This window comes from Sus scrofa, chromosome 3 (assembly GCF_054392235.1).
Source record: "Sus scrofa isolate SSC_HxYL_T2T_F1_AM1 chromosome 3, Sscrofa_HxYL_maternal_Yorkshire_Landrace_v2.0, whole genome shotgun sequence".
Taxonomy (NCBI): Eukaryota; Metazoa; Chordata; class Mammalia; order Artiodactyla; family Suidae; genus Sus; species Sus scrofa.
This window is the reverse complement of record NC_139385.1, coordinates 35,419,404-35,434,014: the sequence shown is the minus strand read 5'-3', so window position 1 is coordinate 35,434,014 and position 14,611 is coordinate 35,419,404. Positions and strand designations below refer to the sequence as shown.

The 14,611-nt window shown below is 47.3% G+C and overlaps 1 protein-coding gene and 1 long non-coding RNA gene across 48 annotated transcripts in view; one reads left to right on the top strand and one right to left on the bottom strand.

Annotated features, from left to right (window-relative positions):
* The window catches only part of MRTFB (myocardin related transcription factor B), a 296,254-nt gene that overhangs the window by 268,001 nt on the left and 13,642 nt on the right, over nt 1–14,611 (top strand). For 14 of the 45 annotated variants that reach the window (XM_021086572.2, XM_021086566.2, XM_085017531.1 and 11 more), the window contains 5 exons: nt 419–551; nt 1,886–2,905; nt 4,178–4,315; nt 7,196–7,357; nt 7,546–7,686. In XM_021086572.2, coding sequence (XP_020942231.2) covers nt 419–551; nt 1,886–2,905; nt 4,178–4,315; nt 7,196–7,357; nt 7,546–7,686 — 1,594 coding nt within the window. Of the gene's footprint in view, nt 1–418; nt 552–1,885; nt 2,906–4,177; nt 5,126–5,911; nt 7,358–7,545; nt 7,687–14,611 lie in introns of all 45 variants that reach the window. The other 31 variants (XM_085017536.1, XM_021086574.2, XM_021086571.2 and 28 more) reach the window with 4 other exon arrangements.
* Nucleotides 3,993–14,611, bottom strand: part of LOC110259929 (uncharacterized) — a 54,979-nt gene continuing 44,360 nt past the window's right edge. For 2 of the 3 annotated variants that reach the window (XR_014840790.1, XR_014840793.1), the window contains exons 4-5: nt 4,789–4,972; nt 3,993–4,478 (exon numbers count right to left, since the gene is read on the bottom strand). This is a non-coding gene — a long non-coding RNA (uncharacterized LOC110259929). Of the gene's footprint in view, nt 4,479–4,788; nt 4,973–6,372; nt 6,588–14,611 lie in introns of all 3 variants that reach the window. The other variant, XR_014840791.1, reaches the window with a different exon arrangement.

Below are 14,611 nucleotides of genomic sequence, written 5' to 3'. Positions count from 1 at the left end.
CAAGGGCCCTTGTGTGGGGAGTCTGTTTCTGGCTTCTCTCACCTCTCCTATTTGGCTGTCGTCCTGTCCTGGCACTATCACTGCACCCTCGTAATGTCTGCCTCTGTAATACATTTTGGTACCTGGTGGTTTGGTGCTTCCAGCTTGGCTTTTCTTCTTCAAAGATGCCGTGGCTGTTCTTGGTCCTTTGGATTTCCACACAAAGCTTCGAATCACATTCTAAATTTCTATGAAGCAAGCAAGCAAACAATCCCTGCAGGGATTTTTACTGGGGTCTAATCTGATCGACCTCTTTACCATATTGAGTCTTCCAACCCATGACCAGGAATTTTTCTCTTCGTAAGTTAACAGATTGTCAGCAGAAGCACTGTCAACTCCAGAAATTATTTTAATCTCTAATTTTCTTTTTCTTTTGAAGGCCACTCAATGACAAGAATAACAACAGTGGGAATCCAGCTCTGAACAATACCACCCCTAACACACCAAGACAGAATGCATCTGCTCCTGTGAGAAAGCCAGGGCCTCTGCCTTCTAGCTTGGATGACTTAAAGGTGATAATTGCAGGCGGGGTGTGTTTACCCATAAGTGTCACAGAAACGTAAATCATTTGCCAGATTTGTCTGGCAGATGCAGGTGGTTTCTAATAGACATTCAGCTTTACGAGCAGTAGGATAACCTGTATAGAGGTGCGTTCTTTTTTAACATCCGTTAAGTCTCTCTTAAAATGATCAGCGGTAGGAGTTCCCATCGTGGCGCAGTGGTTAACGAATCCGACTAGGAACCATGAGGTTGCGGGTTCGGTCCCTGCCCTTGCTCAGTGGGTTAACGATCTGGCGTTGCCTCGAGCTGTGGTGTAGGTTGCAGACGCTGCTCGGATCCTGCGTTGCTGTGGCTCTGGCGTAGGCCGGTGGCTACAGCTCCGATTCAACCCCTAGCCTGGGAACCTCCATGTGCAGCGGGAGCGGCCCAAGAAATAGCAACAACAACAACAAAAGACAAAAAGACAAAAAACAACAACAACAACAAAAAAATAATCAGCGGTAAATCTCCACTTCTTTAGCACATGGCATGTGCAAGCCCCACATCAGTTCCGACTACAGAGGCAGGTTTTTTTTTTTTCTTTAATCTTCCCTGTTTGTTGCCGAGTTTGGGAGAAGCAGGAAAATATAACAGCTAAGAATGTGATCTCCAGGGCATCCTTTCCGGGTCCAGCCTCTGCCCAGCCTTCTGTTAACTTCGAGCTTGGACCCGTGGTGCCCTCTCAGCCCCAATCTCCTCATCTGTGAAAGGGGACCAATAATTCCTACACCTCGTGTGAAGATAGACTTCCAGATATGTCTGGCCATGGTGGTGACGCCATAAGTGTAACTTATCATCAGCATCTCTGGTAGTAAAGCTTTTCATATAGCAGAGGAGTTACCCTCTAATAGCCTCTGCCTGATCACTAGCCTTTCCAGTCCTTTATGTCTGTAGCTCTGTGTGTTCTCGCCTGTTTAAAAAAAGAAGAGGAAGGAGTTCTGGTCCTGGGGCAGTGGTTAACGAATCCAACTAGGAACCATGAGGTTTCGGGTTTGATCCCTGGCCTCGCTCAGTGGGTTAAAGATCCGGCGTTGCGGTGAGCTGTGGTGAAGGCTGGTGGCTGCAGCTCCGATTAGACCCCTAGCCTGGGAACCTCCATATGCCACGGGAGCGGCCCTAGAAGAGGCAAAAAGACAAAAAAAAAAAAAAAAAAAAAAAAAAGGGAAGAAAGTGTCCCACTTTGGTATATGCAGTAACCCAGAGCCGTCTGGCAGATACAGGCACCTTTCCTGTCACCAAAGCGCCCAGTAGATCTGTCAGAAGGTCACAACACCAAAAACGAGACCCGATTTGTTTGTACTTGCAGGTGTCGGAACTGAAGACAGAGCTGAAGTTAAGGGGTCTTCCGGTGTCAGGCACCAAACCGGACCTCATCGAGCGCCTGAAACCGTACCAGGAGCTGAGCGGCGGCGGCGCTGCTGCAGGTGGCATCGTGGCCGTGTCGACCTCGGCCATCGTCACCAGTAACCCAGAAGTCACCGTGGCACTACCCGTTACAACACTGCAGAACTCTGTGACCAGCTCAGGCGCCACGTTCAAGGCAGACGGGCCCCCCACGGGGACTAGCAGCGCGGCGCACCTCGAGACCGGGAGCTCCCCGCTGCCCGTCTCGCCCTCCGCCTCCGAACAGTCGAGCCTCAGCGCCGAGGACACCAGCATGGCCGACACGTTCACCGAGATCATGACCATGATGTCGCCGTCCCAGTTCCTGTGCTCGTCTCCCCTGAGAGCGGCCAGCACCGAGGACAGCCTCAGCCCCACCAGCAGCTCGCTGTCCAACCTGGAGCTGGATGCGGCCGAGAAGGACCGCAAGCTGCAGGAGAAGGAGAAGCAGATCGAAGAGCTAAAGCGCAAACTGGAGCAAGAGCAGAAGCTCGTGGAAGTTCTGAAAATGCAACTGGAGGTGGAGAAACGAGGGCAGCAGCAGCAGCAGCAGCGGCCTCTGGAGCCCCTGCCCAACGCCCCGGCCCTTCCTGCCGCCAAGGCCGAGCAGACCCGTAGTGCCCCCGCCGCCGCCACCGCTCCCTCCGTCAAGGACGAGGCCCCGCTCCCTGACGGCCCTGGCCCCGCCCCCGCCCCCGCGGGAGGCCAGAGCCTGGTTGCCAAAAAGGCGGTAGTGATCAAGCAGGAGGTCCCCGCGGCCCCCGCAGAGCCGCACAGCCTGGTCCCGCAGTTTTATGTGAGTTCCCAGGGCCCGCCGCCCGCCGGGGCCGCTGGGCCGCAGGCTTTACTGACCACGCAGACCGCGCAGCTGCTGCTCCCCGTGTCCATCCAGGGCTCCAGTGTCACTTCAGTGCAGCTCCCAGTAGGCAGCCTCAGACTCCAGGTGTGAAGCCTGTCTTCTCGCTCCTTTGCCTTACAGCCTGCGTAGACCTGAAGCCGCTGGCGGGGAATTCTGACCCAAGCCTCTTCATAAATGCAGCCAGATCAGGCCTCGCAACTCAGGGAACGTGTGCACCTGCCAGGGGTTATTCAAAACGGCGCATAGCCAGCACCGTTTGGCCACAGCGAGGACCCACCAGGGCGCCTCTCCCCTTCACACACAGTGTGGGCAGCGTAGGCCTTTTTCAGTACCAGTGGCATTCTCATCCTGAGGATAGCCACTGTCACGGAGAGCTGTTTCCCTTCTAGGCATCAAGTCCTTTAAATGGCGGTGCTTCCTGTCCTCCTCCCTTCCCCCGAAGACCCAAGGGAGAAAGCCCATTTCTAGAAGGAACCCAGGCCTTCTGTCGCAGAGCCCTCACCCTGAGCCCACTCCTGTACTCCGCTCCCGGGTGTAGCTCTTGAAGGGCACCGTTAGGGTGACAAGGCCTAAACCAAGGAAAATGTGACCACAAATTCAGGAGTGAGGCTGGTATAGAGAGGGACGATAAAACACGACTAGTGAGCCTGAAGTTTCCTTTCATGCCAACGTTACCTGCGTACAGACCTGCAGCTGTTTCTGGCAGTGCAGTCTTGGGAGGTTTTGTAACGAAAAGGTGACAGGCTCTTGCCGATTTTTACAGTCTTGTACCCTGGGGGCTAGGAGGCCTGACCTAAAGGCCCTTGTTGTGTGCAAAAGTTCTAATTCCTCTATTAATCCATAGAATGTCTGCTCTACAATCTAGCTTTTCTAAACATCTGTTTTCCTGTCCAAATCTTCCGTGAGAGTTGCTGTTCGGGAAACAGGAACTGTGTTTCATTCCGGGCCTGGGAACCCCGGCACATGGCTGGCTGGCCCCAGAGGCTGCACGTACTGTCGCTTAAAAGCAGGAATTTGGACAGTTAGGCTCACAGATTTCCTTGCTGCTATTAAAATTTTAATATCTGACCTATTATGTGTAGAGCTGCTATAGGTTCTTTTTACTTAAGTCTTTTCTTTCCCAAATATTTTCAAAGGAAATCTCAGCCACTTAAGAAACAGAGCACGAACATAATGGGTCTGGTGTTTAACTTTATGATTTTGAATTAAGGTTCAAATTTATGTGCTGATGAATTGAAGCGCGTTATCTATAAACTTTTTTTTCAGGCATGATCCCCAAGTTCCAGAGTTATTCCACATCTAAACCCTTCATTCTAACCTTGACTTTATAAATAATATTTTTTATTTTTTCTCTAGACGCCGCCACAGACCGGAATCCAGACTCAGCCTCAGATAGCAGCTGCCACCTTGCCCGCCGGCTTGGCCCAGACTGTACCTCAGAAACAAGACGCTTTCACGCCACACATGCTCAGTCAGCCTCAGCAAGTCCGAAAGGTTGGTGAGCGCGCACGGGTGACAGGCTCTTGCCGATTTTTACTGTCATCCGCTTGGCACTCAACAGGCGTTTTTACAGGCCCCTCCTCCATGGGAAGCTCCTGTTTGTTCTTTTCTGTGATCTGTCTCTCATCGAGTGAGCCTTGGGTCAGATGCCATTTGGCTGTAGAAACAGTAAAGGATTGTTTATTACTAGAAGGTAGCTCATCTTAACAGTTAAGCCCCTCTTCCAGGAAAAGCTTCAGAAGTATTTTTTCAATTCTCATATATAGAATTTTCTAGGTTTTAAACTTTCTTTTCGAAGCGATCATTGGGGTGGGGGGCAGTGCCCTGGGGAAAAAAAGGTATATTTTTTTAAAGATAAGGAAGATATTTTCTGACATGGTTATCTTGAGTAAGATGTATTTTTAAGAGTTGGCCGTCCTAGGGATTAAGGGCCAGAAGGCCCAGGTCTGACCATCATTCAGGCTCACCGCCTCCTCTGAGTTGTGCCTCATGCAGAACTCATGTGTCTGAGTGTCCGTTTCCCCATTTTTCAAATGACGGTGTTGAGCCGGGTTCATTGTCTTCCAGGATTTCCTACACAGGAGTTCTGTTCAGCAGCCCAGAGTCACCCAGACTCCCTCTATCCAGTAGGTGGAGCTATTCACACATCTCCTGCCAGAAAAACCAAAAGCAGGTCTTGCTGTTTTAAACCTTGAGAATGATTAAACCCAGAGTTGTATGTATATACGTGTGTATGTCTGTCTTTTTAGGGCCACACCTGTGGCATATGGAGTTTCCCAGGGTAGGGGTCGAAACGGAGCTGTAGCCACTGGCCTACACCACAGCCACAGCCACAGCCACCCGGGATCCAGGCCACATCTGCGACCTACACCACAGCTCATGGCAACACCAGATTCTTAACCCACTGAGCAAGGCCAGGGATCAAACTTAGTGGAGAATTTGTATGGTTGTGATGAATACTTGAATTTTAAGTATTGCGTAGTGTTGTTGAGTTTGAGTGCCACTATGGATACTAGTCGGGTTCCTTACCGCTGAGCCATGATGGGAACTCCCTAGACCCAGAGTTTTAATCCTCAGCACCTGTATTTACACCTCAAGGTGGTGCGACCTCTCTGGGCCAGGACAGCATGAGGAGCAGACCAAAAGGACCTCTTGGTGCAGCAACATTCATGCTAATGCACAAGCTCTCTCTGAGAGTGCAGTGAGCAAGCAGTTAGCGTTGGGCCCAAAATAACGTTAAATGGAGTGAAAAGCTTAGAGAATGTCCAAGTGTTAAAACTGCTTTCTTTGTGGGAGGAGAGAGAAAGACAGCAGACAGACAGGATAAGTAGAAAGAGTCTAGTTATAGAACTCATCACCCGGGAAGTTGTATTGTTTGGAAGGACACACACACACACAAACTTTCATGCTGAAGAAACACTCAGAGTTCCTATTGTTGCTCAGCAGTTTAAGAACCCACCTGTCGGTGAGGATGTGGGTTTGATCCCTGGCCTCGCTCAGTGGGTTAAGGATCTGGCATTGTGTGAGCTGTGGCGTAGGTCGCAGACATGGCTCAGATCCCGCATTGCTGTGGCTGCGGCTGTGGTGTAGGCTGGCACCTGAAGCTCTGATTTGACCCCTCCCCTGGGAACCTCCATATGCCACAAGTGTGGCCCTAAAAGGGAAAAAGAAATACTCATGCATTTTTATAATAAAAATACAGAGGGGAGGCTTTTCCTCTTTCAGAATGCTAGAAGTATAAAGTATATTGAAATTTTTATGAGCAAGCAAGTTCTCTGAAAAACAGTTATAGAATGAAGAGTATGGCCAGACATTTGCAAAAGGCCCCACAACCTTTGGCTCTTGATGAGAGCCGAACAACCCACCCTGCTGTTCCAAGGAAGAAATTCTCACCTCTGGCTGACAGTAGAAGACAGCTTCTCTGAAGGGGGCAGATTTTAAATGAGGCCTTACTTTTAAGGATTTGGAGAAATTTTCAAGAAGCCAGAAAATTGAATGTGGTCACAGCACGTGTGGCCCTTCAGTTAGGATAGGAAAGGGACCAGCTTTACCTGACAGCCAAAGATGAGGATTTTACCCCAGGGCGGGATATCCCATGAGTGCAGGAGGGACTCGACCACGCCCGCATGTGTCAAGGCTGTCACTGTGGCGGAGGGCTGACAGGCAGGGAGGCACAGCAGTGTTCCAGTGATGGGTGGCAAGGACCCAGATTAGGCCAGCGGACTGCAGGGCCCGACCCAGAAGGCACGTCTGAGATGGGTGAGAGCTGAGGGCAAAAAGCAGGGCAGACTGAGGGCTCCGCTCACCTAAGTGTCAAAAACAAATAGAGGCAAAACCAAGACTTATTTTCCCTCAGAGGCTGGGGGCAGTGGGAGGAGAGGGGAAAGTGTGATTTGGAACATATTATATTTGAGATGTCCCAAATTTATGTTTGTAAATGGCTTTGGCACATGGGAGCAGGGATGGAAGAGAGTGGTGGGCTTGGGGTTATGAGGGCAGATGAAGATCACACAGAGCAAATGCTGCTTTCCTGCAACATGCTGTCCCCTCTGCCATCGAGGGCAGAGGCCACTGAGGGTCCAAAGCTGGGGTCCACACACCACGGCCCGTGGGCCACATGCAGCCCCGCCTGTGCCTGGAGATAAAGGTGTCCTGCGCCCCCCCACGCCTCCGTGCCGTCTGCTCTCGGCTGCATCTGTGCTATGGCAGCGCCCGGGGAACAGTTATAGCAGGGACCCCACAGCCCGCAAACCCTTGACCCCTTCTCTCTGTGGCCTTCACAGAAGAAATTTGCCAGCCTTTGTCCTAAAACATAATTTTCCTTCCTAGAAGAGCAGAAGGCCAAATTGATGAGCAACTATTTCTTCATGACAGGTGTTCACAAACTCAGCCTCCAATTCGGTTCTTCCGTATCAGACACCACCGGCCCCCGCAGCCCAGCAGTCCTTTCTTAGCAAGACAAGCAACGGCGTCCTGCCGTCCAGAAGCACAGCCCTTCCGCCGCCGCTGCAGAACGGCCCCAACCCTCCCAGCAAGGTAACCCTGCCCGGCTGGGCAGATGTGGGGCGCGGGCAGCTTCCTCCGGGAGCCCCGGGGCCTGGCGCGAGCCTGGGGCGGGGAGAATCCCAGGAGGGATGCCGCTCAGGGGCAGCGCCAGGCCTGCGCTGTCAGCGCCCTGGGCGGGCGGGCGGCCCGAGCTGAGCGTGCTCCTCCTCTGTCCGAAGCAGCCCGCCTCGCCCCCTCCGCCCCAGCAGTTTGTGGTCCCGCACTCTCTGTTCGGGAGCCCGGTCCCCAAGGCGAAGGACCCGCCCCGCTACGAGGAAGCCATCAAGCAGACGCGCAGCGCCCAGTCGTCCCTCCCCGAGGTAAGCCGGCCCCGGGCGCCCTGGTGCTGGGCCCCCTCGCCTCCCAGCCCCGGTCTGGACCCAGAGGCGCAGGTGTCATCACGAGGAGCCTCGTTTGCCTTTGAGGTGCTATTTAAAATTAAAATACTTATGTTGCAGACTCCGGATGGTTTTCAGCACCAAGATAGCCTGCAATTCCTCTTAGTGAGAATTTCACTGTTGGTATTGAACTTTTTCGGGGGGGTGGGTCCTGTTAGGGGCTGATGGATGTGTGACCTGCACACATAGTTTGTTAATACAGGTCCCTTTTCTAAAGCCTCCATTCATCAGGCCAGCCGGCCTTCCCACCGAGCTGGCCTTCATGACCAACCCGCGCCTGCGCCTGCTCTGTCCTGCAGCGGCTCCCTCTCTCCCCAGCAGGCCAGCCCACTCGAGCAGCTTTGCTCAGATCTTGAGCAGACGCCCTTGGAAGGGACAGAAGCCCCCCTGGCTTGGCCATGTACAAATACCCACCCCACACCCCTTCCAGGGATGGGAAAAGTTAGGGCTTTTGTTTGTAAAAGCAGCTGGCCTCTGGTGAGTGCCCATCAGTGACAGCCTCGTCATAGCTAACCCTGAATACACCTCCCAGTCTCTCTACCTATCTAAAGCTTCCTGAAAAATTAAATAAATAAATAAATAAATAAAAGAAAAAGTGGCTGTGGCATAGGCTGGCAGCTGTAGCTGTGATTAGACCCCTAGCCTGGGAACTTCCATATGCCGTGGGTGCAGCCCTAAAAAGCAAAAAAAAAAAAAAAAAAAAAAAAAAAATTTAATGTAAAAATAATAAAGCTTCCTGACTTTTGAGGAAGAACCCTGGCCTCGTAAGATGACATGGAGTGACCCTGTCAGTGCTGCGTGGTTGCTGAGAGGCATGCTGCTCAGAACAAGACTCGGCTCTCACGGCCACAGCAGGGGCATCAGCAGGGTCATGTCGCTGCCCCTTGGCCCACAGCCCCTGCGCAATTCTGTGGGGCCTCTGCATGGGGTGAGGTGTGCAGGGACAAGGACTTGGTACTTTTTGCAGCAGCCATGCTGAGGTCACCTTGACCAAATTACCCCAGCGAGCAGCTGCAGACATTGCTCAGTACCAGCAACAGTGCACAGTCTGGCACACTCACAGAGGGCATGCAGGTTGCCCAGGGTGGACTGGCTCCCTGAGGGAGCAGACAGTGCCACATGCTTCTTTGTATCCCTTTAGTGTGGAAGGAAGTTCACTTTTCTAGTTGTAAAATGTTCTTTTTGTTCCAGACTCAGCAAGGGCTGTTATGTGTGAGGGGGAAAGCCAAATTTCAGGACTCTGTCTAGATATTTGCAAAAAGAACGGAAACAAATAGTGCTGGACTAGATCGTCCTCCCCTTGGCCCATCCAGAAGGGACATCTGTTCTCTTCACAGGGAGCAGAGGTAGAATGAAAGAGCTTAACCGCCATTTTTAAGAAAATCCTTCAAACCTGGTTCTCATGTGCAGGTTACTCTGTACCATTTACTTGACTGATGTACCAACAACAGTCATCCTCTTGCCTTAATCTGAGAGAGCTGATTGGTTTGTCTGTCCCTGGTTCTTGCATATAGACTGAAGGAGTCAGGTTCTATTCAGATGAGTAGCCCTCAGTAGCACCTCTTGATACACCACTGAGCATCAAAGTCCAGGAACTCTGAGGTTTCTGAAATAGATTTACTCAGACTTCCAATTCCATTATTAGCCAACAGCTAAGGCCCTACAAGTTCAATCTTCCCACAGTTAACAGCCATGAGGTCTGGTCCTAAAACAAAAGCAACGCTGTGGAGTCGGTGAAGAAGGAACTGAACAAGTCCTACTCTGATGAGGAGTCTGCACTGAGAGGAGAGGCATTACATGGCACAGGGGCCCTCTTTTTGCTGCTCTTGCTCTAGGTCAGGTTAAGGGGTGGGGTTACCGATAAAGAAACTCCAGCCTCATGCCTTGAGAACCCAGAGGACTAGTTCCAGCCTCATGCCTTGAGAACCCAGAGGACTAGTTCTTTCCCTTCTGGGGTTGCTTCAACTCAGAGAGGAGATCCCCAAATTCGGCCTGCCCACACCTCTGGCTAATCCCTAAACCATACAGTCAAAGCAAATCTACTAAAAACAAAAGATCTGACCTGAGATTGGAAATTCTGCATGAGGAACATTTTGCGGTTCAAATCCAAAACAAGTCAATTGCCTACTAAAACAAACTATTCATCTGAGAAGAGTAACAAGATAGAGTCTCCATGATTTGATGTCCATGACAGCAGTACATAACATGGCAATGTACAAGGCATCAAGAAAATGTGACCCTTTTTCAAGGGAAAAAGGCAGTCAGCTAAGACCAACCCCCAGCTGATTTAAATGTTAGAATTTGCACACAAGGATTTTAAAGCAACTATTACAGAGTTCCTGCTGTGGCGCAGTGGGTTAATGATCCAGTTTGTCTCTGTGGCGGTGCTGGTTTGATCCCTAGCCTGGTGCAGTGGGTTAAGGATCCAGTGTTGCTGCGGCTGTGGTGTAGGTCACAGCTCTGGCTTGGATCCAAAACCTGGCCTGGGAATTTCCATGTGCTATGGGTGCAGCCAGAAAAAAAAAAAAAAAGCAACTATTCTGAATAATCTAAAAGAAAATATATTTGTAACGAAGAAAAAATAAGGAATGTAAGCAGATATAGAAGGGATTTTTTAAATAAAATGAAAGTTCTTTATTAAAATGTAAAAAAAATAAAAATTTTTTAAAAGTGGTTTTTTGTTTTTTTGGTTTTTTGGGTTTTGTTTTGTCTTTTGTTAGGGCTGTGGCACATGGAGGTTCTCAGGCTAGGGGTCTGTTGGAGCTGTAGCCACTGGCCTATGCCACAGCCACAGTTCGGTCAGGAACTCTGAAAAAATGAAAGTTCTAAAAGTAAAAATTACAGTGTCTGAAACAAAAAATTAGAGATGATCTTAACAGAATGGAGATGGCAGAGATTAAAAAAATGAACTTGAAGATAGATCAAGAGGGGTTCCTGTTGTGGTACAGTAGAAACGAATCCAACTAGTATCCATGAGGACACAAGTTCAATCCCTGGACTTGCTCAGTGGGTTAAGGATCCAGCATTGGTGAGCTGTGGTATGGGTCGCAGATGCAGCTCAGATTTGGCATTGCCGTGGCTGTGGTGTAGGCCAGCAGCTATAGCTGCCATTTGATCTCTAGCCTGGGAACTTCCATATGCCATAGGTGTGGCCCTAAAAAAAAAAAAAAAAAAAAAAATGCAAAATAAATAATATCAGTAGAACTTATCCAATCTGAATAACAAAGGAAAAAAAGATTTTAAAAAAGGTCAACAGAGCTTCAGAGACCTGTTATTTAATATCAAACAGTATAACATGGGTGTGGGAGGAGTCCCAGGAAAAGAGGAAAAGAAAATATTTTAAGAAATACTGAAGAGTTCCCATTGTGGTGCAGCAGAAACAACTCTGACTAGGAACTATAAGGTTGCAGGTTGGATCTCTGGCCTTGCTCAGTGGGTTAAGGATCTGGTGTTGCCCTGAGCTGTGGTGTAGGTCAGAGCTGTGGTGTAGGTTGCAGATGCAGCTCGGATCTGGTGTTGCCATGGCTCTGGCATAGGCTGGCGGCAACAGCTCTGATTAGACCCCTAGCCTAGGAACCTCTATATTCTGCGGGTGCAGGCCTAAAAAGACAAAACAAAACAAAACCACTGGTCAGAATTTGCACAAATACGACAAAAGAGAAGTTTACCGCTTTGAGATGCTCAGTGAACACCAAGCAGGATAAATAGAAGGCCTAGTCATATAATAGTCAAATTACTGAAAGCTAAATAAAGAGCAAATCTTGAAACATCAAAAACAAAGCAATACAACACACACAACTACAGGTGACCCTTGAACAACAGAGGTTTGAGCTACATGAGTACATGGATTTTTTTCTAATACATACATACTACAATACTACCCAATTCATGGTTGGTTGGAACCATGGATATGGAGGGCCATCTGTAAAGTTATACGTGAATATTCAACTCCCCAGGGGAGGGGGAGTGTGCCCCGAGTCCCATGTTGTTCAAGGGTCAACTGTATTTGATTTTACAGTTGACTTCCCATCAGAAACTATGGAAGCGTGAAAAAATAGAACAACATCTTTAAAATTCTTGTGGGGGGTGGGGATGGGGGTTGGCTGTCAAACCAGAATTCCATATCAAGTAAAAATATCCTTTAAGAATGAAAGTGAACTAGAGATAATTTTAGATAAGGGAAAATTAAGGATTCAGCACCAGAAAATCTGCACTATAAAAAATGACACTATCTTAAAACCACATGGTCATCTCAATAGATGCAGAAAAAGCATTTGATAAAATGCAATATCCATGATAAAATATGGATGCATATTCATATTGCATAGATGCAATGTTTTATCACAGATGCAATATTCATGATAAAATCTCTTACAAAAGTGAGTATAGAGGGAACATATCTTAAGAAAAGGTGTTTATGACAAACTCACAGCCAATATAGCACTCAACAGTGAAGAGCTGAATGCTGTCCCACTGAAATCTGAAACTAAACAAGGATAGCCACTCTCACCACTTCTATTCAACATAGTATTGGAAGTCCTAGCCACAGCAATCAGACAAGAAAAAAGGAAGAAAATGTATCCAAATTGGAAGGGAAGAGGTATAATTGTCATCATATGCAGATGACATAGTACTGTGTATAGAAAACCCTAAAGTCTCCATACAAAAACTATTAGAACTAATTATTTCAGGATAGCAAGTTACAACATAAACAGAAATCTGTCACATTTCTTTATACAAATGATGAAATGTTGGGGAGTTAAAAAAAAAAAAAAAAAAGAAAACTTGCAAATAAACCTAAGGAGGTCAAAGACTTACATGCTGAGAATGATAAAGCATTCATAAAGGAAACTGAACATGATGAAAGAAGTGGAAAGAAAGATAAACCATGCTCTTGGATTGGAAGAATTAAGATTATAAAATTGGCCACACCACCCAAAGCAATCTGCAGATTTAACGTGATCCCTATCAAATTACCCATGACGTTTTTTCATGGAACCAGATCAGATAATCCTAAAACTTATATGGAACCATAAAAGACCCAGAATTGCCAAAGCAACGCTGAGGTAAAAGAAAAAAGCTGCAGGCATAAACTTCCTAGACTTTAGACTGTACTACCAAGCTACAGTAATCAAAACTGTTGTATTTGGCACAAAAAAACAGACACATGGATCAATGGAACCGAATAAAGAGCCAAGAAGTAAACCCACACACCTGTGGTCAATTAATCTATGACAGAGGAGACATGAATATACAGTGGAGATAAGAGTCTCCTCAGCAAGTGGTGTTGGGAGAGCTGGACACTTGCATGCGAGTCAGTAAAATCAGAACACACCCTCACACCGTGCACAAAAATAAACTCAGAACTGCTTCAAGACTTTCACACATGACACCATAAAACTCCTAAAAAAAGAACATAGGCAAAACACTCTCTGACATAAATTGTAGCAATGTTTTCTTAGGCCAGTCTCCCAAAGCAAGAGAAATAAAAGCAAAAATAAGCAAATGAGACCTAATAAAACTTACAAGCTTTTGTACAGCAAAGGAAATCATAAACAAAATGAAAAGACAACCTATGCAATGGGAGAATGTATTTGCAAATAATGCCAATGATGAGAGCTTAATTTTCAAAATATATAAACAGGTCATACAACTCAGGAATAAAACAAAAACCTAAAAAATGGGCAGAAGAGCTAAATGGCTATTTCTCCAAAGAAGACATACAGATGGCCAAAGGCGCATGAAAAGATGCTCATCATCGCCAACCATGAGAAAAATGCAAATCAAAACTACAATGAAGTACCACCTCCCAGCAGCCAGAATGGCTAATGGCCATCATTAAGAAAGAATATATCTCAATCACTTTGCTGTACAGAAGGAACTAATACAGCATTGTAAATCAGCTATTCTGAAATAATTTTTTTAAAAAGACACTATCTTAAAGGGTTTATAAAATATATAGCTATAATACTTAACTAATAAAGGATGGAGGAAATAAATGGGTCTTTATGTTTACTGAGATTTTATAGGGAATGGTACGTTGAGTCTGTAAAAATTTGAGGATGTAAATTGTATACCTACAGTAATAACTAAGGAAGTAGCACTTTTAAAAAGTAGAAAAATTAAGTTAGACTCCCCCCCCCCACGCTTCCTTCTGCTAACTTTAGGTTGTTTGCTCTTTTTCTAATTCTTTTAGGTGGTAAGTTAGGTTGTTGATTCGAGATTTCTTTTCTTTTTTTTTTTTTTTTTTTTTTTATGTCTTTTTAGTGCCGTACCTGCAGCATATGGAAGTTCCCAGGCAGGGGTTGAATTGGAACTGCAGCTTGCCAGCCTACACCAGAGCCACAGCAACTAGGGATCTGAGCCGCATCTGTGACCTACACCACAGCTCACGGCAACACTGGATCCTTAACCCACTGAGCGAGGCCAGGGATCAAACCTGCATCCTCATGGATGCTAGTCAGATTCATTTCCACTGAGCCACATGGGAACTCTTGAGTTCTTTTTTGAGGAAGGCCTGTATCACTATGAACTTCCCTCTAAGAATGGCTTTTGCAGTATCCCTTAGATTTTGAATGGTTGTGTTTTCATTGTCATTTGTCTCAAGGTATTTTTTGATTTCCTTGTTGACCTATTGGTTTTTTAGTAGCGTGTTGTTTAGTCTCCAGGTTGTCATGTTTTTCACATTCCCTCCCCCCGCCCCCCGGGTGATTTCTAGTTTCATGGCCTTGTGGTCAGAGAAGGTGCTTGAAATAATTTCTGTGCCCTTAAATTTGTTGAGGTTAGTTTTTTGTGCCCTAGTACGTGGTCAGTCCTAGAGAATGTTCCTTGTGCACTTGAAAAGAAT